Consider the following 25306-nt stretch of genomic DNA (forward strand, 5'->3'; position numbering starts at 1 on the left):
CAGGGCTCACCTATGGTGAGAAAAAGATGGGCTCATTCAGTAGAGGCTCTATAGATTTATAAGGGACTTACTCACTAAGCTGGATTGGGCTTTTTGGTGTGTTTTGCTTTGCTTTTTTTATTTTATATTTTATTTTTTTTTCAAATAAATCAATAGGCTTGGGCCATTTTCCAAAGATGTGATTTGGTAAGCTCCAAGCCAAACCTCTAAAGCTTTACTCATGAGCTAAGTGCTAAACAATGAGCCAGATTCATCAAAGCTTTCTAGATTTACTTAAAAGAAAAAGAAACTGATTCAGCCAACTCATTTCAAGCCAAATCAGGCAGTTGAAAATCTATTCCTGAGATTTGGAAAATCTGTCTTTTTTTAAAGTCTTTTAAAAATATGTTTCAAGAGTCCCTCTTTTGCAAGGGCCTCAGGCAACTCTTGTCAAGAATCTGTTTTTTCCTTTCCAGTCTGATTAGAAGCAGTGTATTTCTCATGTCTATAGGAGTTACTGAAAGTATGCATGTTTGTATATATATATATATACACCTACATATTTTTACATATATACTTACATATATAAATAACTTAAGGATTCAAGAATTTGCTGTCAAGGTTTAGTAATTAAAACAGTGGATTTGCTTTTCAGAAAGATTAATAATGAATTTGCTTATTTACTAAAAGGGGAAAAAGAAAAGCAATGGTAGCACTGGACACCAATGTACTCTATTAATGCAGAAAAACAGTTCCCTGCTCTCAGATGGGTTACTGAGCCCTAGCACATAAAAATCTACAATACTTCTTTAGCACTGCCCCTTACAGTACTTCCTAGGGGGGAGGCATTAATTCCCATGTTTCTTCACCTCTTGGTATCTCTACCAAGAAGGGTAACAACGGAGCCAAATGAGCTAGATTTTGTGTACACTCTATAAAAATCCTACTGGAATCACCAAGTGTGAGCGAAGGACATCAGCCTGGTGTTATGTAACCAGGATGGGCCACAGTGAATGGGGGGAAGCACCCAGTGCCTCACTTTGCACAGTAATGCAGTGCCTAGCATCCCACATCTGACTGACGAGCTGTAGAAAACCTGGGCTGAAAATGCCATGCGGGAAAAAGTGCTATGCTGGGAACATACAGATTTCTATGCAGAATCAGAGAAGAGGCCTCCATGATCCTCTTCCTACACATCTCATAAATCCACTAGTAAACTGAACTTCAGCTGCTGAAATCTGTTGATACATAATGATAGGCACAGGCTTAGCCCTGCAGACCATTAGGTAACAGCCCCTCTAGCCTATTATCAAGTATTTACTGTAAACATGTATGTCAAAGCTATGAGAAAACGTTCAAAAACTTGCCATGCTTTCTTTCTGTTTTGTTCTTTGCAAGGAAACTACTTTTCCCAAGAACATGGAAAGACCATGCGACTTTGAACTGGAAAACCTGAAAGATCAGTGAGCCTACCTGCTAATGAGCAACTTGCTATTGAAATGAGCTCATTAGCTTTCATTTTTGCTGGCTGCTGATCGATTCATGAGCCATTTACACAGCCCCTGTAAGCTGTACATAAATTATCAAATGCATTGATTTCTACAAATAATAAATAAGGAAGTCCGTCCTTTCTGTATCGCTTGTATAAATGCTTAGCTCAATAGCCTTCAAAATTCATCCAAAGAAAACAATGATAACATCAGTGTTCACAGATACATTGCATCTCAAATGGCAAATATTCTGCTGCAAAAATAAGCTTTGCTGGCATTTCAGAGAAGTGAATAAAAGCTTGCCTCTGAAAATGTTACATACAAAATGTACAATACAAAACGCACAGAATTTTGCATGAATCTGTGTAGGTGGCAGCTCAAGAAATTCACAGTAAGGAACAATTGTCTACAGCAAGGAAAAATCCAGGCTAGATGATCTTGAAGTCCTCTTCCATCTCAGATCATCAGAGTTCCACAACCTTCTTTGTATGACTGAAGTAGCTAAAGTCCTATGGGTCAGTGCTGAATATTTGAAACTAAAGCTTTCTTCTCTTGTTAGCCGGTAATCTCAACAACATAGGAACAGAACCTGCTAAAAACTATCATCAGCAAAGGAAGAGGAAGGCAAGGACTCCTTCACCCAAACAACACAGCCATAAATCTACCATTTTCAGCACATGCCTATCTCCAAAGCTAGGCTGACCAACGTGACTTCACCTGGCTGCTATATATTATAAATATATAAATATATATATATTTGATACATAATTATATCAAAATTTAGCACTTTGGACGTGAATGCTTACAAATTTCAAAGCACTTCATATCACTGATTTGCGATAATTTGCCTCAGGTCATGTGGGCCTTTATCCAAAACCTATTAAGGACAAAGCAGTCTTCATACTGACTTCAAAGAGCTTTGGATTGGACCCACAATGAATCACTGCATAGTAAACAGGAAGAAAACAGGGACAGAAAACCTGGTCTAAGGAAGCAATGTCGTTCTCTCTTTCATTGCCTCAGTTTACTGAGGAAGATGGGAATGCGAGATTTATTCTTTCCATTCCCATCACATTGCCAGCCCAATGAAATGGCTTCAGTCCTAGTCCCACTTAACTGTGCTTCTTTTAAGTCCCACTTAACTGCATTCTTTAATTCACAAGAGCCCAGCAGCATTTCAGAGGTATCTTCATCACCTTGACCCTCAGGAATACCAGCATGGCAGCGGCTCACTGGAGTGCCAGTGGGGAGAGCTAGGACAACTTGTGCCAGTTGAGGATAGTGCCAGAAGAGCTGGACTGCACGCTCACTCCTTAATAACAGTAGATACAGGACTAAATGCAATAACAATAAGGAGTTAAAAAGTGCAGACAGAGAACATTGCTTAATCCCAGTTTACTGAAAGGACTTGTCATTTTTAGAAAGTTGTCCAAACAACTGTCTTAATATTCTACACCAAAGTGGCTATTAATCAAACAACAAAGGCCCAATTAACACATAGCTGTTGTCACCTTGATGTTAAAAGCCTCTCCCTTCCCCCCTTCTTTCTTTCTTTTTGTCTTTAATGTTACACCCTAACCCAAAAATGCTTCAGGGCCCTACAGGGAAAAAAAGACAAGATAGAGAGAGGGAGAGAGGGAGGGGGAGAGGAAGAGAAAGTGGGGAGGGAAGAGAGAGAGAGAGAAAGAGAGTCTTAAATACCATCTCTCCTCTAGGCAGCAATTTCCACAGATGAAGAGGTCACCACTGTTTAACAGTGTGCTGCCACGTTAATTTAGTATGACAAGATAAAGCAGTAATCTCTGCTCGAAGAGGCTGTAAACCGCCTGCTATCCAGGGACATGCTCGAGTCGATTTGCACTGTATATCACTTTATACAATTGCCGTGACAAAGCCCCCTGAGTTCCCTCATGTAAATCTCTCTCTCTCCCTCTCAACTTCCCTGCCAGTCAGACAGCATCGGATCTGTGGTAAGCTATGCAAACTTCATGTTTTACGCATGCCAATGGACCCCAAAGCTCCCCCGCCCCCCCAAGAGAAGATGTTTAGGACTTTGATAATCCATTGATCCCACTTCCATATCGGCTTGCATTTTTCAATCTGTCGTGTTAAGTTGTCAGAGAGGGCGATTAAACCGATGTTTCATGTTCCGAGATTTGCGTTCCTGGGAATGATAGTTTTCAAAGCCTTTCTTGCTAGGTTCTGCTTAAAGATTATCCCTAAGAAAGCTGATGTGAATATTATTACTGGCATAAACCTGGTAATAAAACCATAAAGTGTTTTAGGTAAAGACATTTTAGAGATATTCAGGGTTATAAACATTAGAGTTTAAAGCTGGATAGAATTTGGAGTGCTTAAAAAGAAAAAAAAGGGAGAAAAAAAAACGTCCTGTCAGGCTGTGGAGTTTTCTCAGCACGAAGCAAAACAACATATGTAAAAAGGAAAAGGGAACTCACATGTCTATGTAAAATAAATATAACTACAGAATCACAGAGGAGGGCAAAGGAGAACACTGACCTGTGTGGTTAGACAGGAACGAAAAGAAGACAGAGCGTGTGTAGCAGTGGTCATGATACTGCCTCAAATAAAATGCAGTCACAGCTATTTCAAGCTAACAGCTAAGAAAGCTGCCTGTCTCCAGCAGCCTGCACAGCTGAAAACATGGTCTTCTTGTTGGGGAAATAGGGTGAATTTTTTGCAATATGTTGCAATTCTCATATGCCATACTGCATCTCTAGAACATGCAAGTTTTAAGTTATGTCTCCTCTCTATTTCACATTTAATTTGTATCGTTTTCCTATGGCCTGCAGGCATGATACAAGTCACAGCACACAATATACCAAATACGGTGCCAAAATGTGAAACTGTGCACATGTATATATACCCACTTTCTGGATTAAACATAGATGAGGACATAAATAGAATTAAAACAAGCACAGCAGACAGGTTTCTACAGAATAAGCCTGGGACTTAACTACAGTTTCTTAACTAATATATTGCGAGGTGTATCATCTAAGCCTATGCACGCCACCTGGACTTGTCAGTACTATGATAAAGATGACCGAGCAATGCTAAATCAAATACTTGAGACACAACAGGTTATATACACTGTGCTCTCTTTGATGAATTAAAATTAGTCATAAAATCTGACATTCATTGCAGCTGATAATAAGAATGATGAATGTTTTATCAAGCACATCAGTTTCTGATAGTGACTGAGAATTCCCTAAATTTAAAATGGGGAAAGCCACTGAAATTAATGCCATTTTTCAACAGAGATGATCTCAGAATAGCTTTTTAAAGGTGTGTTGGATTGCTGTTCTCCCATTCATGCTGCTAACCAACACACTGTACATGTAAGTGTAAAATTTATTACTGGAAGTTAACACTGCTGGCTGGATACACAACAAAAGGTTTTCTTTTTGGGAATACCCAATTCTTAAACCCCCACTAAATACCAGCATTAGTGGTTAAAAAAGAAGACTGCTAGAATATTCACACACAACTCCCAAAAAATTATAAACATACAAAAATACAAGAGAATATTTAGACAGGAATGTGTGTTATTTCTTTAATCCCACCGTGTACTGTGAATGGGATTACTCTCACCTAATTTTAGCCTCGAATTAGATACCTAGTCTAAACTAGTCATCAAGGCTCCCTCTATAGTCAATAGACAAGCACTTTCAGAGGGCAATTCATCTTTCTTGTCTTAGATGCTTATTTTAAGATTGGAAAGGTTCTTCTAGGAAGGTGGTTATCTTTCTCCATAAACTGTGAAGAGAGCTCAGATATCTAACTTTTATGTGCCTTAACACTGGTGAACTGAATCTCAACCTCACTTTACAGCACTCAAGAATCAACATGAGTTTGAAAACACTAATAGACCACAGATCATCATGGATGAAGGACAAGTCTAATTGCCATTGTAATAGCATATAAACTAAGGCACAGACAATAGAATTGAATTGCCAATAATAAATCAACAAGTGGTAAGATGCGAATACAGTCTAATTTCATCCAGTAAACCGAACACTTGCCATTTTTGTTAATATTTATGAAATTACAAATATGGAGTCCAACAACTGCTTGTGGTATTTTACAGAGCAAAATATACAGGCCCTAAATATAAAAGCAAGATTTCAGTCAGATTCGTTTATTCACATGGAAAACTAGGGAATTCACTGTGGCTCTGTGTCAATATATTACCCAATACTCGTGTTGACAGCTTCAAAACTGAAGCTATGGTCTCTGCCCAAAAGCTAAGTTTACACTGGCCACAAGCAAACAGGAAAAGTACATCATCTACCACAGATGTATTCTTTACAGAACTGAATCACACTATTTTCAATTTCATTTGTAGATACATAGAATTCTAAAAACTGTTTTCCAATGGAATTTATTAAATTGTTTTAAAAAGAATTTAAATGAGTAGCTCATGTAACTATTGTGAATGCTCAATCTTTCTCCCTCATAGTCTACATTCATTACTGTGTCAAGAAAATATATATTTAAGAATAAAACAGGGGTTGGGGGAGAGGAGGATTTGCAGCTTTTACATTTATAAAAGTAAAGATTATAACATGGACATATATACAACATTAGCTACATGCAAGACACAAGCTCAAGTAAGTTGAGTGTTTTTGAGCTCTGGGATGCAGAATGCTTTATATTCCCAACAGAGCTAAGCACCGTATAGCAAATACTTATTCACAAAAAAGGAGCATGCCATTATCTCTCATTCAAAGCTTTTTTAGCTGAAGTTATCTATCTACAGATTTCTAAAGTACAGGGATCAACAGCTGAACTTACCACCCTAAGCTCCAGTTGTAACCTATGAAGAAAAATAGGCAATTCTAGGGTGTGATTTCTCTGACCTACTTAGAAGCTAAGTTAGTATAAAATGAATCATACCCTGCTCTTCCCTCTTTAATTCCAGTAACCATAAAGTTAAACCTAAAGTTACTAGCTTACCGCAGGACATACATTCTGTAAACATTGAATCTGACCAGCCCTCACCCTTGAATCCTCACCCCAAAAGTGACATTGCGATTGACATGACAATGCCTTATGTGTTAGTAACTACTTTTATGGTAACTTCCTTCCTGTATAGAAGAAAGCCAAAATGATCTCTTACTGCACCAACAGACATATAATCAACAGAAAATTTACTACTGAGAGTGCTGTCAAGTAGCAAAAAAAACCCAAAACCCCATGGATTTAACTGAAAATTAAAGAAGAAACCAGCTTTCTCCTACAGAGTCCTAAATCCACTAAGCTCTGCAGTTGTGTATGGTTGTGTTCTGGAGACCCACAGATCCTAGGCAGCTAGATGGTACCTCAGTGAATGCTATTGCCTTTGAACTTCGATGGATCCAAACCTTAGCAACCCTCCTGAGTGCAACTGCAGGAGTTTCAAATTAAAAGAATGAAAAAGAGGCAAGTTTCACTTACAGTTTCAGAGACGAAAATCACACTATAAATTCAATCTGAATATTAACACAGAGAAGGTTCTGAAGCACGGATATTTTATATTATTTCTGGTTAGGAATATTAATAAGCAGTGCAAGCTTCCACTACTGATACAACTTAGTGGATAGATACACATACAACGTACTGCAGTAATTCAGACTCGAGATGTCAGAAGGATTTTACCTTTTGCTATAATATTTCTTATTTTGTGTCCCTCCCTCCCTCTTGCTACCATCAGCATTAGGTTCCAATCAACCGGATTATTTTGCAGGAACAGGGTCATAAGCTAAGCATTCTGGGGCAAGAATGTTTCTTTTTTCTGTCTCTATAAAAATAAATCATGTTTTGGTAGAATATAAATAAAGATAATAACAATTTGCTGTTAGGTTTTATTGGTCTACGTTTCAGACAACGCAAATAATTTGCCTGTTGCCTTTACAAAGTACAAAAAGTTAAACTTCATAGCCCTTTTTTTCCTTGGGGTGGATTCAGTTTTAAAAGCATAAAAAAAGGATGCTGAAGCAGACTATTTCCACGCATAATTACAACCTTGTTTACACTGCTCTGGCAAAAAATACGCTTAGTTAAACTGGGCACAAAGTCCACTCAGTTACATTCATTGGTTTATCTAGTGATGCTAAATTCACAGGATTCATCAAGTCTACTTCTCCTTTGCAAAGAGCAAAAACGCCTTATCTGGTCACACAACTGTACCTAATCTGGAAAAAGAAACAAAGAACTTAAAACAATGCTAAAGAGATTTTGGAAAGGAGGCTGGCCAAACTATTCAGACAAGCCTGCTGCCCCAGACACAAATGACTCTCTTTAATAAGAAAGTTTGTTTCCTCTGTTGAACTGTCTTGAAACACTTTGGAACATTGGCTGGTTCAGGGACATTGCAGCATGTTGATCCGCTCTGTAGGGAGGTTTCAGCATGTGCTGTAGAAGTTAACCCATCTATGTTAAGATGCTCATACTTAAGCAAACACATATTGAAACCTGTAGTCTGTATAGCCACAGGTCCTTATCTAGCCATCAATCTCTCAAGAAAATTAATGAACCCTTTAATTACAGTGGAGAAGGTGCTGATATTTCACTGATATACTCAAGACAAGAAGTAGTTACCTCCATGAAAAAAAGGAAAACATGACTGGATGACATGACACTAAATGCTAGCAACTGCCTCAAGCCACATTTCCATTATCACTCCAACCAGCATTACTTTCGGTGAACCTCCAAGAGCATTAGGAATGGCAAGAAAATCCAGAGAAAGAAAGCACAGCCTAATCCAACTTGAGTTTTAATAATCTGAGAAGATGGGCAAGGCGAAAAGTATGATGAAGCATTTCACTCATCCATTAAAAGGACAGAGAAAAAACTGTAATAGGTAACATCCTAACTACAGACACAAACATTTGATAATGAGAGAAGAGACTGTAAAATATGACTGTGAGTACTGAGTGTAGCACAAGGTTCTGACACTGCTTGGAGCTGATAATCACAGAGATTCCTTGCAACCCTTAAATTCAAGAAACCATGACCAATACTTCACAATGCATTTCAGTTTTGGTATATCTCTACTGAAAGTAGAGCTGCATATCAAACAAAAAACCCATCCACCAGTTTATTGACATTCTGCCCAAGCAAATAGCACAATGCTTTCTTTTACTGTGCAATATCTTCATATGAGCTATTTACTAAAAGGTTTTAGAATGGATTTAATCATAAAAATGACTAAGTTAAATATTACTACAAGCAGAGAAAGAAAATGGGCAAGGCAGAAAAAGGTTCTTAGAGGACAACTGCAAGCGGACAGAAAGTGACAGAGTAATATTGTTCTTATAAAGCTGGTAATAGAGAAAACAGCTTTCTCACCTGCAGTGGAAAGAAAGGGACAAAACCACACCAGCTGCTTAGAGGAAGTTAAGTAGATATGGAAGTTCTAAAATGAATGGTCAACTACTGAAAGAGAAATTAGTCAAGGTGGTGTGCAAAAGCAGCAGTTTGCATTATGCAGTGGGCAAGATATAATCAACTCTAGATTCACAGATCCCTTTCCTTGAGGCATGTGTCAACAGAAGTATGTAAATCTGGTATGCTGGTCTTTATTCTTATAGTTACATTGTCAGCCCAAGGCCACAAACTTCCTAACAGTGCAGAAGCTTGGACAAAAGAGATAACATCACTGTTTGAAAGGAAAAGCACGAAAACATAACTACGTATCTTTTGCCTTCTCTTTCCAGAGCCACAGAGAACTGGGGGTTTAAGTGGCAGCAGAGTTTCTGCCTCACTAGAACACTGTAGAGATCCACTATCACCAAATAAAGGGCAGTGCTTCAGAATAAATTTGAACAGAGTGCCATAGGTGAGGGACCTGAACTGGAGAAACTACGTGAAGTCCACAGCTATTGTTTGAATTCCAGTAGGATGGAGATACCTACCTGAACTATGTCACACCTAGGGGCTGGCTTTTTGAAAGTAGAAGCTATTATCAAGAAGTAGGAGCACTTAAATAACCTCTTTGAATTGCTGCTGAAAAACTAATCTTGCAGTCCTGCTGGGGCTTTCTCCATACCCTTGTCCTCATCATTGCTCTTCAAACCAGTAGCTTCAAAATTCAGTTCCAAATTTGTGGTTATCTCCTACTTCCCTCTGGAAGATATCCTTGTCCTACTCTTCTGGGTACTGGCTGCAATGCAATGTACCACTGTGGGCATGCTGCTGCACTTCCAGGCCATGAAAGCTGCATACACCACTCGGCTGACCTGGCAGAGCTGATGCCAATGCACTATTTGCAGCAAAGATGTACAATCGTCAGTGAAATTGTCTAGCAGGTCTCAGGTAAGGTGTGTAATTGAAAACTGAACTACTTACTGAAGGCAGTCTGGATTGAGATATTAATTTGGAACGAAACCACTATGTCCAATGTGGAAGTCCTAAGACAGATGACTTTCCTTAGAAAGATAAACAATTTTTTTTAAGGCTCACATATATTTTTTATGGTTTTTTTCATTGTACGAGAGACCATCTGGTTCAAATGCTCTTACTGACTGTGGCTTTATGAATTTACCTATTTTTTTTCCCGTGGAAGTTTTCAGCTCTTCATTTGAATTACCTTTTACAAGCATTTATGCAAGAAGCTTAAGTGAAGATATTTTCTAGTATGAAGTCAATGAATTGATTCCTAGGCATATAATCACTCACAAACAATGGATACATACAGTTCCCAGCACTTCTATAAAACAAAGGTGTTTACTTTTCTGTTGATTATTTTCTGCTTAACTGCATTCAAATGAATCCATTAAAAACGTGACTGCTTCACAGTAAGATGATCTTCAGCAAAAACAAACAACTGCTGTTTCCACTTCTCTTCATGGCCTTTAAAAACTACAGTCAGCTGCACACTGTATTTCAGGCAATTTATAGATGCTAAGTCTGGTCTTGATTTGTTAATTTATTGTTTCAAATGTAGTTCCTCCTGCTTGGAAAAAATGTTTTCCTACTTCATTACTTATTTATTGTTCCCTAACCAACCTTCAGACCTTTCAGAGTCTGACTGAAACACCAATGCGTCATATCAAACTTCAGGCAGTCTTTCTGCCTACCGGCTTCAGCTGGAATGATATATCCATTCTGATCCTCCATGTCCACAAGTAAGCAAAACTCACTGTATTAAGAGAGTGGTAGAATAAACCAAGGGAACTTCCATAAACTAGTATACTGCTCCTGAATTGCACTATGGCTTTGATCCCTGCCTCACGTGAAGAATTAAAACATTATATTTACTTGCCCTATATGGGACCTGCACAACAAGTAGTTCACACATGATAGCTAAATATTATAGGTATTACATACATAAATAGGACAGGATTGGAGAGCCAGGATAACACAGATCATGGCAAGGAGGACAGGCAGGTTATAACAATTTAAATGGCAGATATTTTGTCAGGCAGATATGAGAGGCATCAAAACTTTTTCTAGCTCCACCACCACTGGTTCTTAAGGACTGCAGAGAGTTCTCTAGAGTTGGGACTAGATGCAGTAGGCAACTTCTACAGCTGTTTGATCAGTTCTGGCTTATTCTTCTTCATTTGTTCCCTTTTCTAACAGCCCACAGAGCAATCCTAGGAAACAGTGCAAGTGTAAAGACTGAAAAGATCAAACTCTGATACAAGCCTGAAATTCTATCTGTGGAAACTGCTTTCATGTGCTACTTCTGTGGTGACATTTATAATGCAATGTTTGCAACAATACAATTTCATCATCTTATAAATATCAATTTACCATTAAGAGAGGAAGGAAAGAACACCCAAAAAAAAGACAAATGCAAACTTACCACCGTTTCTGCTTTGTTTTAATTGAACTAGTCTTGTTCAGATAAGCCTGTCTATCTCTTACAGAAACAACAGTTTATAGTTTAAACTGTGAAATTGTGTGTGTGTGTTGCAATTACGGTGCCTGCTAACAATTTCATACTGCCACATTGCACATATGGCTTCCAAGCTAGCTTTATCTGAATCTTTGTGAATCTATTCTCTGTGCTATTAAACTGAACACATTCCGCATCGTTCAAAAGTAATTACACTTTTGTCTAGAGTGTAGGAGACTGCTCTCCCCAAACAATGAAATTCTCATTATTAGAGCTGGCACAATAACGGCACTGGTGTTCACAACACTGCGCATTGTACCATCACAATAACTTATCCTAAGCTTGATGCACAAAGGTACACTGGAAATTAAAATTTCCCTAAAACCACTGTGTTTTTGGCTTTTTTTTTAATAGGCATTCTTTAGAGCTATATAATTAGAGTCCTATTTGACTTTTTAAAAAGCTATATGCATTCAGATTTCCATTCTCTTTGCAACTTCTGTATAGCACCTAAGTACTCTAGCTGCCTGTTTTTCTGATCCAATACTATGCACATGCTGATAACCCCAGACCAATAGGTGAAATACAGGCCAGGATGTATGTGATAAGAGAATTCAAATGCAGCATTAAACAACCTTTTCTTTTGGAAAAGTGGAGGAAAAACATGAAGCAATGAGTTGGGAAGCTCTTTGACCACTAGCAGTGCTGTTCTTAATATGACCAAAAAAGTCTTAATATTATTCCCAAATTACAGAGAAATAACTTCAATAACCACAGAAATGCAACATTTTTTTTAGTGTGAAGCAATAAAGCTACTTAATGGCACACTGTAATATTTCCTATCAATTAAAGCACTGCTGAAAATGAATTCTAAATCACTGGAAGTCCAGGACGAATCTGGACTAAAATTGCACCTTACCAGTTTGATCTTTTAGTCAGAACTGCCTTTTTTTACTTACCCCTCCCTCCCCCAAAATCATCATTCCAGTATTTAATTGATATTCTACAGTTAAGAAGAATGGCTGAACTTGACCTCAGTATACCATGCCCGTAGTGTATTTTAGTCAGTGCTTATAGCCTTGACGTCGACTGGTGAAATCAGTAGTCTTGACAAGTAGCAAAAGCAACATGGCAGGGCAGACAAACAGAAACAAATTATATAAACCCTCATAACTTACATGAACTAAAACTATCTGTGCTGTCCAAATACTGTAGCCTGAATAGGTTTCTCCAAAAGAGGTACTACAGACTGATACTGTAATTCCTCAAGTCTTTCCCTGCTAAGCTTAGAGACTGCTATGAATGTCCTAAGGGGACTCTTGGATATATTTTAGGTCAAATAATTCATCTTGTATTTTCTATTGAGCCTTTGGCTTAAGTCTAATATACTGTTTCGTTTTTATCAATGCAAGAGCTTTCCTACTTACAATAAGCATCTAGTTTCTTCTATCAAGAGGAAGACAGTTTGGGATAGAGTTGTCCCTGTCTTTACAGAACCACAGAAGGGTTGAGGTTGGGAGGGACCTCTGGAGGTCACCTGGTCCAACCCCTGATCAAGCAGGGCCACCTAGTCAGTTGCCCAGGACTGTGTCCAGATGGCTTTTGAGTATCTCCAAGAAGGAAGACTCCACAACCTCCCTGAACAACCTGTTCTGTGGTCAGTCATCCTCACAGCAAAAAGTGTTTCCTTATGCTCAGTCTGTGCCCTCTGCACTAACCCTTCTCTGGCTTCAGTTCCAACATTCTCAGAAACACCCTGTTCATTTTGATAGGAAGTTGGGTTTTGAGGTTTTTTGCCAATTTCTGGTTAGATTTTAAGATTTCTTTCCAGGGATTTTGTTCTCCTTAAAAAAAAATAATAATAAAAAAAATCACCCATTCTGAGCAGTGTCTCTAACTTGGCACTTGTTACAACTTGGTAAAGTGGAACAGGGTGAATTTTCAGAAGCCTCAGTTGGATAAACTGTTATCACTCTAGTGCAATCAGCCCCTTGCCTTAAGGATCCTATGATGTCCCAGCTGGTCAGACTTGTAAAAGGAAACACAGCTGGAAATAAACTATGAAACAGAGGGCCAATTAGCAGCTAGGAAAGTGAGGCCAAGAAATTGATTCTCAAGGTTGAAATTGTTTTCCTAACTGCTCCTTCATGACCCAGTGCTGAGAGGCAGAATATGAGGAGGCAAGGATGGCTATGGTAACAAGAGGAATTCAGCTACACAGCCTACTGGTAAGACAAAGCTGTGTAATTCCGTACCTTTTACAGATCCCTTGCTTGTGGCTTTCTTCTGCTGAGACTGTTCCCTAAGCCAAATGGGTGTTGCAAATGTAGCTAACACAGAAAGATCTCTCTGGATCTGCACCATGTGTATCTAAGAATCCCTTTGGAGAAGAGCCTTAGCCAACAAAGCAGGATGGTTTAGAGGAGTGAAGCGGAATGATGCACTACACGATTTCAGACTGACTACATCTGATCCTGTCTTGCTGGACATTGGAGAGATCTATAAAGGTGTACCCTGCTAAGGACAGCATGTGGCTGTGAAATGAGAACTCCATAGTCACTTGCAGACTCAGTCAGTAGGTGTAGTAGCACAGCTGACAAGCTATTAAGAAGTGTGAAGCACATTGCTAGAGCTTTATCAATAAAACTGTATTGGATTGCACTGTATGGTGGTGTGTGCACACATGCATATGCCTGGATTTGTTTCCCAGACACGACAAAATAGCAGAGCATGTCAATCCAAACTCAGTAAAAATGGCCTCTGTAATGCTACCAAAGTGAATACCCTTTGGGAATGATTTCTGTAACTGCTAATTACTCAAACTGAAGTAATCTAAGAGTTATCCAAGCACCAGATTCAGTTACCTCTTTCTTATAACTACGTATCACAAGAACAGAGGGAGTGATTATATATATATTACCCATTTACACTGATCACTTCCCTCTTTCTGGAGACACAGGCAACATCCTTTCTCACCTACTTGAATGATGATTTTTACAAGACACTCCTCACTTAAAGAAAGATATTACCAAAACGTCACATTCATACAAACTGGCAATTTTCTTAAATATGGATGAAGACAAAAGCAGTCCCTACTACCCCCCAAACAAACTTTGGATAAGCCTACAGCATCTCACTACTACAGCAAAAGTGTCTAAACAATGCACTAATTCAGTATCTTGTATTAAAAAGAGACAGAACACACTGTTTTGACATCACATTAAATATAGCCTTCATAGCAGCAAGTCACACTAGATGATCAGATAACCTTCTTAGTCTTAAAAACTATGAATGAATAAAGAAGTTAGTTAAAATAACTTAAAGAGCAGTTAAGTCATTTCAGTGAGGTGCAGTTAAAATACTCCTGCTGGTCTCCTTAGAAGACAACAGAGTTTTATTTCATTAGGGTCTCACTCTACACTCTAAAGTGTCATTACAAGTTTATCTATTGACTTAAATGTTGTCAGGAACAACCCTTTATCTTCAGTACATTCTCTTAGAATAGGCCAAAATACAGCAAAGGTCATACACCAGTTACATTACCTAATTTCCCATTGGCTGGAACTGTATATTAATGAATTTCATCTCCATAAAACATATGATAAAGGATGAGACGTAACCAAGCTACTAAAAGATAATGATGTGTCTGCCTGCGAGTAATTTTTTCAACAATGTTCCTTCTTAATTTCAAGTTGCAATAACAAAGTAAAATTAAATATTCCAAACCACTGTTTGAACTTAAGCATTAGACAAAAAAATAAGGAAAATGCATCAGGATCAGTGAGTTATTTTGTCTAGGAGAGTGACTGACTACCCAGTGACTTGGTCCTATGAGAAATCATAATCCCTAAGGCTTTTTACTTAGGGCTTGTTACATATGCGTAAGGAGCTCTAAGGGCTTAAATACCGCTATGGAGCTGTTGCAGGCTTTTATGAGAATACACTATCACCTATTTTGCAATGCCTTTCTAAAAGCCTTCAAATATGCAGGTCTGTTCATTATCTTCACTTACAGTGAAATTTTCAGTGCCTTTGTCAAAGTGGGTAACTAACAGAGAAGTTACAGTCTATTTGTAAACAGGCAAAAGCTGAGTGTGTTCACATTAGAAAGTTTTGTGGAGGTGACTAAGTCCTGGGGTTTCAATGCCTCTCCCTGCACCTTCCCACCTTTGTGAGAACGTATCACAGTACTCTGCATGAAGGGCACAAGCACGTCAGGTTATGATAGTGACACTAGCAAAGAACATGACATTGCTTTTTCCTCCATTATCTGCTTTCAGATAAAGCCAGTTCTGGTCTTTCAGTGGGCTGCTAAATGCAATGAATTAAGTGCACGGTGTCATTTGTAAAGTGCACAAAAAGGTAGGAGTTCACAAGTGAAAAAGTGGAAGGCTAATTTAACTCCACAAGCACAGCAAACTTACTTGTAGGTATTTGTGGCATGTGAAATACACATCAGATGTGAAATTTTAAAACAAGCAAAATCCAAAGTTGCCTTTTTTACCCTTTATACAGACTTCCGTGCCTTAACTATTGCATAAACTTGGCATTGGGGTGATAGTTCAGACACCCTGCCAAACATGACTCTCACTTACAGCGTTCCAAAACCATTTACTGTTTGCTGAACACATACACTTCAAATCCACATTGCTGCAGCTAAAAAATCTTAGCACCCTAAATGCCAGTAGGCAAAGGTGAGGAAAAGTGGGGTTTCCACTGAGTGATTTAGTGCTTGTAGTGAAGGGTAAAGGCAGTCCGGCTAGGTCAAAACTTTCACATTATTGTAGTGTGTTCTGTATGTGTAACTGTGCATTGTATACTCCATAAAGTACAGATCTTGATGCCAAAGTACTGTAGAGGCAGAATTCAAAGAATGGATGTAAGCACAATAGACCATTAGCAAACCTACCATTGTGTTGTGCTGAGAAGTGGGAGTCCTATGGCCACAGTTCTCTTGCGTCAGCAGAGAAACTGGCTGAAATTCCTCAGAGTGAGGCTTGTTGGGAAAACTCACATGCAAGGGAAGGTGAAAGGCTGGGAGCCCGTCACTCTCCTCTTCTCCCACTTTCTGTCTGCTTGTCACCATGGCTACCTCTCCATCTGCTTCCCCATACGGAGAGGCTGGTCGCTTGGAAGACATCCTGGAAGGAACAAAAGAGGAGAAAATAATGAAACCTCCAAATAAATCCTTAATGCCGTCATTGTGTGGTTAGGGGCCATTGTAACAGAAATGCCTTTTTTGTGCTGGCAGAGAGCAGGAAACCATCCAAATACCACTGCAAAGCATACACAATTGGGAACAATGGCCAAGCAGGTAGCAACAGAACAGTGGCTTGTTTGTTGTGAGAATAATACACTAATATAGCACTCTCTTGTATTCTGGCTTCTTAAACATGAAAATTCACCTAAGAAGACTGTATAATGAAATGCAATTCCTTTAAAAAACACCCATCTGGTTTTGCATTTGCAAGAGCCTCTAAGAAGATAGAATGTCTCCCGATACAAGCTATTGTCAACTTAGCTTTTAAGGAATAAAAATCTGCATGTATTTAACCATAACTGATAAAAAAAAAGAAAAGAAAAAAAAAAGAGAAGAGAAGAAGAGAAGAGAAAGAAGAGAAAGAAGAGAAGAGAAAATGGAATACAATAAAATAACTTGCTATCAAGCCAAACCTCCTCTTTATAGAACTTCACCCATGTGAACAACAGAGTACATTAGTCATGTTGCAAGAACCTTTTCAGGTTCGCAGATCTGGGATAGTTAAGCAATTAAACATTTGCACATTAATAATCTAAGCTTTGGACAACACAAACTCAGGGCTGTACTAAGTAAATCAGGATTTGTTATCAAAGTAAACTATACTTCTCACCTACAGTCAGATCAGGAAAAGACACATGTAAATGTAATATACATTTATTATAGATAATAGATGATATATCTATTATCTATATAAAAAAGAAGGATACATACAGCAACCACTGTAAAAATCATGCAAAAATCCAGACTTAAAGTTCAGGCCCACATTCTCAAATATTTGAGACTTTATGGTAACACTGTTCTGATAGCACATGTATATCTGCAATTTTCTGAAAGACTGAAAGAATCCTTAGTTCATTTGAAAATGCACTTTTCATCCAAATCCGGCACTACTGAAGATTTTATAGGACAATCTGAACCCAGAACACTTCCAGCTTCATCTTCAAAACAGAGGGGTCCAACGAAGTATTAAAATGCAGACAACTTCTGGGATTAATTACAGCAACATTGTTCATGAAAATCAGGGTATGTGCATGGATGGCATAATGGGTCACTGTGCTAAGCAGGGGCATCTGTAATAAGGAGTGGAATGAGAAATAAGAAATCCTATAGGCGTAGTCAAAAAGAAGAATAAGTAAAAAGGAGAAATATTTTATAGAAAATAGTAAGTTATGATCAGAAAACTGAAGACTATTGTATGTAAAAAGTTGAAAAGACAAGCTAAAGTAATACTGCTCCTCCTCAAAAATCTAGTATTTATGATTCTAATTACCCTATTTTGATTTTCCACTTCACAGTTAAAGGACCGCATTTCAAAAGCCCAGCAGCCTCTTGAACCATGTGTGGGGTTGCTGTGAGGTGGAGCATGTCCATACGATTTGGCATATTGAGCACGAAATGATTCTTAGCAGCAGTCAACTGGGTCTGAAAACAAACAGTGACTTTAAACAGCCCTTTGTTAGGACTTACTTTGCTTCTAATGATCTCATTTTGAGCTTTGCTTCCTGAGCCAAGTTAGGTTATATTAAATAAAAAATAAATCAAAAACCAAGAAAGAACCCACAGCACCAAAACAAAAACCCAAGAACAACAAAAACTCAGGCAAAAACATCCATACCAGAACCTACACTCAGCTGTACATTGCCTGTTCTGAAAACTACCTATTGCCTCTACATAGAGAAGCAATCTGTATTTTCTATTAATGTTTGACTTAGTCCAACAGACTAACACTTCGTACATCCTACCTGAATTCTGTCTTCTAGGCTTTCCCACCTACGTGTCTGCAGCAAAGCATATGTATAAAGACAGAGATCACCACATAGACTCTTACTGGCAGTTTTCTACTAGCCCACTGAATTCAGCATTTTGCAGCTATGTTTGACGTGACAGATCCCAAGCTTTCTTCTGCAGAAACCATGCAACTCCCTCCTGAAGTTAATGTGAATTATTCATAATCTGCATTGCACCCCACCAAGATATACATTTGCTATCGATTCTGAGTGTAACATTTTTGTTACTCATTTCAGCACTGCCTTAAAAGAAACTTGGGTTTTTACAAAATCTCGCTTTCTGAAAATCAGTGCTAAGCAGTTGTCTCTATTTTGGCAAACAAAAAGGAAGGGACACAAAATCATCAGTTGATTATACCACAGTAATGTTCTATACTTTAGGACATTTATATTCAATGAGACAAATGAAAATATTGTAAACTGTCTCCGAAAGTCTCCACTACAATTCACTTTGACAACAAAATATAGAAGATGCCTTGGTTTGTATTGATTATTTATTTGTACATATATATATATATATATATATATATATACACCCAAAATGTATTTAAAAACTCCTACTGCTGTTAACCCAGAATAACCCAAATTCTGTCACATTGTTTCACAAGAAGAGTTTGACTAGCACCTTGAAATAAAGCTCTTCTGCTAACTTTATTAGTGAATATGTGATTTCCTCTATTGTGCTCAGCTAGCACGCTGTAGATCATCATCGCCTTCTGCTTGTCACTGCTCCCAACAGGGGTGATACCATTTTCTTCAGGGAGTTTATAAAAAGAAGAAAGCAAGCCAATAGAGATGACCACCTCCATGTACTAGTAATAGCAGACTATTATGTTTTTGATCTAAAATGAAAACCTATAGGTTGGACTGTAGGCCAATCTACAGCAACAGCAGAGACAAAGAAACTTTTTCCTTCTTCATGCAACTTTTTAAAGATCCAGTTTAAATTATAAGCCATGTACCCATTACAATGCTAGAAGGCTAATATATTGCTAAAATGGCTGAGGCAGCAAAGTTGAGGATCTAATCTATGTTAGTCTTCCAAGCGAGTACAACAGTCAAAAAAATGGATGCACAGCCCTAGATAGGGATTATAGAGCTCAAATGATGACCACAATTTGTTTTCAGGTACCTCTGTCCATAGCCAGTGCATGTTAGGCATAATCTGGCCTTTCAGAAATCTCATCATCCCCCTTAATATCAAATACAAACATCAGAGTTTCACAGAAATTACCTACTCCTTATGAACACGTTGGAAATTTCCACCAGAAAATGGAAGATTTAACTAAATATCTTCTTTTGGGAATGTATTCCAGAAGGACAGTAACTTACAAAATCTATAGCAGAGAAGGATCAAATCTCTTACAGGTTCACGAGCAGAAAACCACATGATACAAGATAAATTCATTCACAGATGGTCTTTCATTATTTCTACAACTTTATCGATCCCTTTTCTGAATTTGAAATGTTCTTTTTTTCATTCACCTTCATTTTCATATTGAGCTAACAGTAGATCTTACCAGATTCTGCATCTGAGATGCGAGTTCCCATTATAAATAATAAGGAAAGAGAAACAGCTAAAATTCTGAATAACAATGTTGTCTGAAATGGAGCCCTTTCAAACAGGTTTAGGTCTAAAGAAGGACTGGAATTATCCCATCTTAACAAAGGACTGCAAACATCACTGATTTACCCTCAATGATAACATGACAGTACAACCTACACAGCTTCAAGATCTTTTCCTCAAATTAGTTTAAACTCAGACAGGTTGGTTTTCAATTACACCCCTCTGAAAGGTGGTTTACAATGAGAAAGGCACAATCACTTTTCCCAAACATCAACTTATGGATAGGATTAAAGAAACCCAAAAAAAACCCAAAATACATCTCTCAGAAAAGTAGCAATATGCTGGACCAGATTCTGAATCTACAAAGGTATCTCTGCAGGTGAAATCTTCTGCAACTTAAGACTGCAAGAAGAGTTAGGGTCTCTTTTTTAAATGCCATTAACCATCTCTACTGATTATAAATAGCTAAATAGTAATTTCTTAGACAACCTAAACCTACAGAGTTCAGACACAGTGAGATACAAGCAGTACTCAGCCTACTGTAGGGACACACTGAAATTCTGAAGGGTATCCCCATGATCAATTTTTATCACTGGTTAGGCTGGAACTTAAGATGAATTCAAATACAACCCAGTTTCTTAAAAAGGGACTAATTTTTTCTGTTTTTATAAAGGCTTCTTAATATGCAGAAATTGCAGAAAAAAACATGCTTTTTGTTAATTTTTCATTAAATAAATGCTTTTCCTGGTAGCAAGAATGATTTTTCTTTTTCCCCAGGGAAGTGGAATCTCTCTGTAACTCATTCTTAGTCCACAACTATTTGATGTGATTCATCTTACAATAGCTTCTCCACATATTTCTTTAATCGCATTCAGTTTACAACAGACTCTTTGTAGGCTTAAACTGATACCCTGTGTCTATTGATCTCAGTGGTTTTGGACTGACTTCATCATGGCTGGATTTTCCTGTTGGAGAGAGTTAGAGCTACACTTTGTCCACATGAATTGTTTCCTCATGCCATCACAAGTATTGGTTCCATCCAAATTATTTCAGGGGACCAAATAACCTTATTTTTTTCCCTTCAATTCAGTATCTCACAGAAGTGAGGATCTTTCCACAGCTCTCTTTTTAAGTTATTATTAACAGAATCTCACTTAAGTGATCCCACTACAGCTCCATTTGTTCATCTGGTTTAGTTAATTTCATATAAGATTTTAAACCCCAAATAAGTCTAAAATGGTATTCAGTATTCAAGGAGATAGTGCCCTCTAGCATACAACCCGCATCCATCCCGACATGATCACTTCTGCCATAAAATCTCACAAATTTTATGTCATAAAACTCTAATCTTGTTACATTAAGCAAAATACCTCAGAAACATTTCAGATACCCACAAAAGCTTTTGGAGAAATGGCTTATCCATGTCTTCAAAAGTGACAAACACAGATGTGTCAGGAGAAAAAGATATGAGGCCATAAATCTTAACTTGTTGGGAGTTAATTAAGGGATTCATCAATCACTACACAGTTCACCCTATACATACACAGGCAAAATCCCATCAGCTGCCACAACCCACAGCAATCTACAGGTTAAAAACTCCCAAAGTCCCTCTGTTCTGACTATTTATAAATGACTTTGTATAATCTAGCATTAAGACCTGTAATTATAAAGCAGCATTAAAACAGGCCTGCATAGTTATGGATAATTATAGTTGGTACACTTTTTAAAGAAATAAAAAGCTTTTCCATTCAAACATAGGCTTTGCCTTTTTGACAGCTCCAAGTCCACAGGATGTAGAGAGATGATTTAAATTGTATGTCAAAATTGTGACTGTGCAAGACTTTTTCTGCCTTTATCAAGAGAGGCATTGTTGTTTTCTCACCATAACTAGGCGTGACAGTGCCTGACTGGAGTCGCATAGCCAGTTCCTGAATCGGCATGAAAACGTTCACCTCTTGAGTTTCTCTGGCAGCTATAAACTAAGTCTTTCTCATGGGTAGAGTTTAAATCACTTGGCCCCATACATCGGAGACACGCACAGAGCTGCATTTTGAAGAGATGCTCAAGGACAAGAGGAGCAGATCTGAGCCTCCAGCAGCAATGTGGAGGGTCATTCCAGCTACCAGCAGCATCAGGAATTTACTCACTAACATGGCTTGATTCCAAACCAAATGCTATACGCTAAACTAGTCCCAGGAACTTCCACGGGATTCAATCCGACTCTTCCTGATCTGCAGGGATATTTCCCTCTAATTAAAGTACATGTCAGAAATCTGCGGACTCTGCTTTTCCACAGGAAATACTTATGATTACAGACAGCACCAATACTACATGTATCTAATGTGAAAGCATATACACATGCATATAGATGCACAAACACAAGCTTATCCAAAATGTCAGCAATGCATTTGCCTCACTCTGATCACATTTAGTACTAACATTCATATTCCCAGGTTTATTGATGTTATTATTATCTCTCTACAGACAGTCCAAGCAAAAGGTGATAGCTAAAACTAATGACTGTCTCCATTTCATTTTGGCCCCAAATTCATTCATTATTTATGTACACTGAATAACTAGTACCTTTAGGAAAAACCAAAACAGCTCTGTTCACTGTGACAGGATTACTTGTGTAATAAGGTATTACTCAACATGAGTAAGAGTGGCAGACTCCCACACTCTGTCCCACTGGGAACTGCAAGCCTGACTTGTTTCTACACATACCACTAAAAACAGACTTCACTTGGCAATATCTTTGAGTCATTTACAGCCTGGTTTGGAATTCTTTAGTGAAGTAATTTTACAATTAAAACAAAATAAAATAAAAGAAGCAAACATCTCTAATTTGTTAATCAATAAAAAATGTGCATGAAACATGCTCTCATCTGTCACACACACTGAGATGGGGTAATCTGCTAGCCATTACTTTCTAAGATCATAACAATCAGCCATCCTTTAAAATGCACATATGTCACAAGGAAGTTGTGTTATTCCTAAAGGGGTTTGGTGAACAAGTCGTAAGTTTGTTAACACAAACCAAGATCATTACGGCATAACCTGTGTAAAATTCCTGTGCAGCTCTCTATTATTATAGCTGCTGCAAGTAATCCTACAGTTAAGGTCACTCAACAATTTCCATTTTATCCAGCTCACTTCCTCCCTTTGCTTTCCAGATTTTCTTCTCTGTATGTAGTAACTTTAACCAGTTCTTCAGATTCTGAGAAAAAATAGGCAGAAAGTATGTTATCCCCTATCTATTTTAAAGTTTGCATTTTTATGTATACTAAAGTATCAGCAGCTTGGCTGATAAACCTGATTTCCAGAGATTGGAAAAACTGCTTTTTGAGAAAAGGTACCATTCAAAATTCCAGGGGTAAACTGTCTAATTTCAACAAGTTTTGAAACCCTTTAATAGGAAATTTGTTGGAGATGTCTTTCAACAAAATGTTAACTAAAGCCTTGCAAAATTCTTCTTCTTTTATTAGAAAAAATCCCCAAACTTTCTATAAACTCTATGCTCTTGACCAAAAATGTACCATCTACATTTTCTTGCATTTGCAAGGAATTTATGCATGAAAAACCACTGTAAAATCAAGTCTAGTAGAAGTATGTTGTGAAAAAAGTTTGTGTTGACTGTTTCTAACCTGCGTTATGCAAAGATGTTCATTAACCTTTTGAAGCAGGTAACTGGAAAAGATTCTTTGTGTACAACTAAGTTATTTAGCCTGAAACAAACCAGTCTTCAACTGAACCATAATCTATGAAATGATCAAGATAGCATATTCTATTACTGCAAAAAATATTACCTAATTCTTTTGTAGCTCTCATGCAGGACTTTGCATTATTGTCTCCGTGTTGTACAGGAACTAGTACATGTTAAGCAGGAGCATTTAGTGATTTACCCAGAGACATCCACTCAAAAACCCAAACATCTAATAGTATATTTCTAAACCAGCAACTACAGGATCAGATTTTAGTTCTAATGAAAAGTGTGTTTCTAAAAGTTCAAACTTCAAAACCTGGATTTTCTGAGAAATTCTCCAAACCAAACCAGACACGTACTGAAAATGTGGTTACGGTACAGGCAACATGTAACCGCAACGGTGCAGTGTCAAAGATGATGAGCATCTATCAGCGCAAACTCTGAAACAGCAGGATGCAGCCATTGTTGATGTTTCAAGTAAACTGAGCCTGATCACTGGCTTCTTTCATGCAAAAGACTCTGCTTGGATGATTTTGAATTAAATCCACAAGCTCATTTATTTTCCAGTGCATCCTCAAATTAACTCTGGCTTCCTTCCCCTCTACCCCCCCAACCTTTCAGAAACCTACCTCCCCCCACTCTTCAGCTCCTCATCTATCTTGCTCTTTTACTTTTTATTATTAGTATTATTATTTTACATTTGTCCTCACATTGCAGCAGAAATACCAGTTTTGGTTTTATTTCCATGCAAAGTTTAAGGAACTGCTCACTGCTGAAAGTATTATTGCAATCACTGTGACACGAGGTAATCATCACCCTTCTGCCTGTTGAACTACAAAGAGGAATCTCGTCAAATAATTAGAGATTTCAGGCCTTGAAATTTCACTGTACAAACTAATACTTGAAAATGACAGAAAAGAAGTCAGGCAGTCACCAGACGCTGAGTGGGAGAGCTGTGCTGCATGCTACAAGGAATCCATACATCACTCACAGACGTGCATACCTAATTTCCATTGACATTGAGTGAAATGAAGGCAAGGAGAAAAGCTTTAAAATTATGACAATTATGAATGACTGACTTATTACAAAGAAATCTAAGGAAGCACAGGCTCATTCTAAAAAAGTTAATATTAAAACTTTGCCATTTAGGGAGCTTATTCTTGGTCACTCCTAGTCTTTCTCTAATCAAGCTGACATAAAATTTTCTTCAAGCATTATTAAATGATGAATTACTTTCAGTAAAATCAACATTAATAATAAGAATTCTCTCCCAAAAGATGCCCAGAGTTCAGTGCAAGAAGCCACTCTTTTGATTGAGATCTCACTAAAACGACACAGCTTTTCCCACTGTTCCATCATGCTGCTGCTCAGTAATGAGAGTGCCAAAGGAACAGCTATCGAGCTTGAAGTCCCCTCTCCTTTCCCCCTCTTTTTCTTTAGTTACATTTCAAACTCAAAAAATGGATTTACTTATTTTTGTGTATAATTACAAACAAACCAGAAACAAGGAAATAAGTGAAAAAACTCAGAGATTTTTCCCCACTTCATTCTTCATTTCCCTACTGGTAATTTCAGAATAGTTTATATCGCATCTACATTTGCTTCTAATAAATGTACATATAATTGCACTTACAAAATAATTTCCAGTATATCCACTGATGTTTATGCATCTGAACTTA

General features: G+C 37.8%; 1 protein-coding gene across 2 annotated transcripts in view; it reads right to left on the bottom strand.

Moving 5' to 3' along the window:
• Positions 1 to 25306, bottom strand: part of SOX5 (SRY-box transcription factor 5) — a 285279-nt gene that overhangs the window by 231297 nt on the left and 28676 nt on the right. For both annotated transcript variants that reach the window (XM_034062939.1, XM_034062938.1), the window contains exon 2: positions 16220 to 16451. In XM_034062939.1, the coding sequence (XP_033918830.1) occupies positions 16220 to 16451 (232 nt within the window). The remainder of the gene's footprint in view (positions 1 to 16219; positions 16452 to 25306) is intronic.

Source organism: Melopsittacus undulatus, chromosome 5, assembly GCF_012275295.1.
Source record: "Melopsittacus undulatus isolate bMelUnd1 chromosome 5, bMelUnd1.mat.Z, whole genome shotgun sequence".
Classification (NCBI taxonomy): Eukaryota; Metazoa; Chordata; class Aves; order Psittaciformes; family Psittaculidae; genus Melopsittacus; species Melopsittacus undulatus.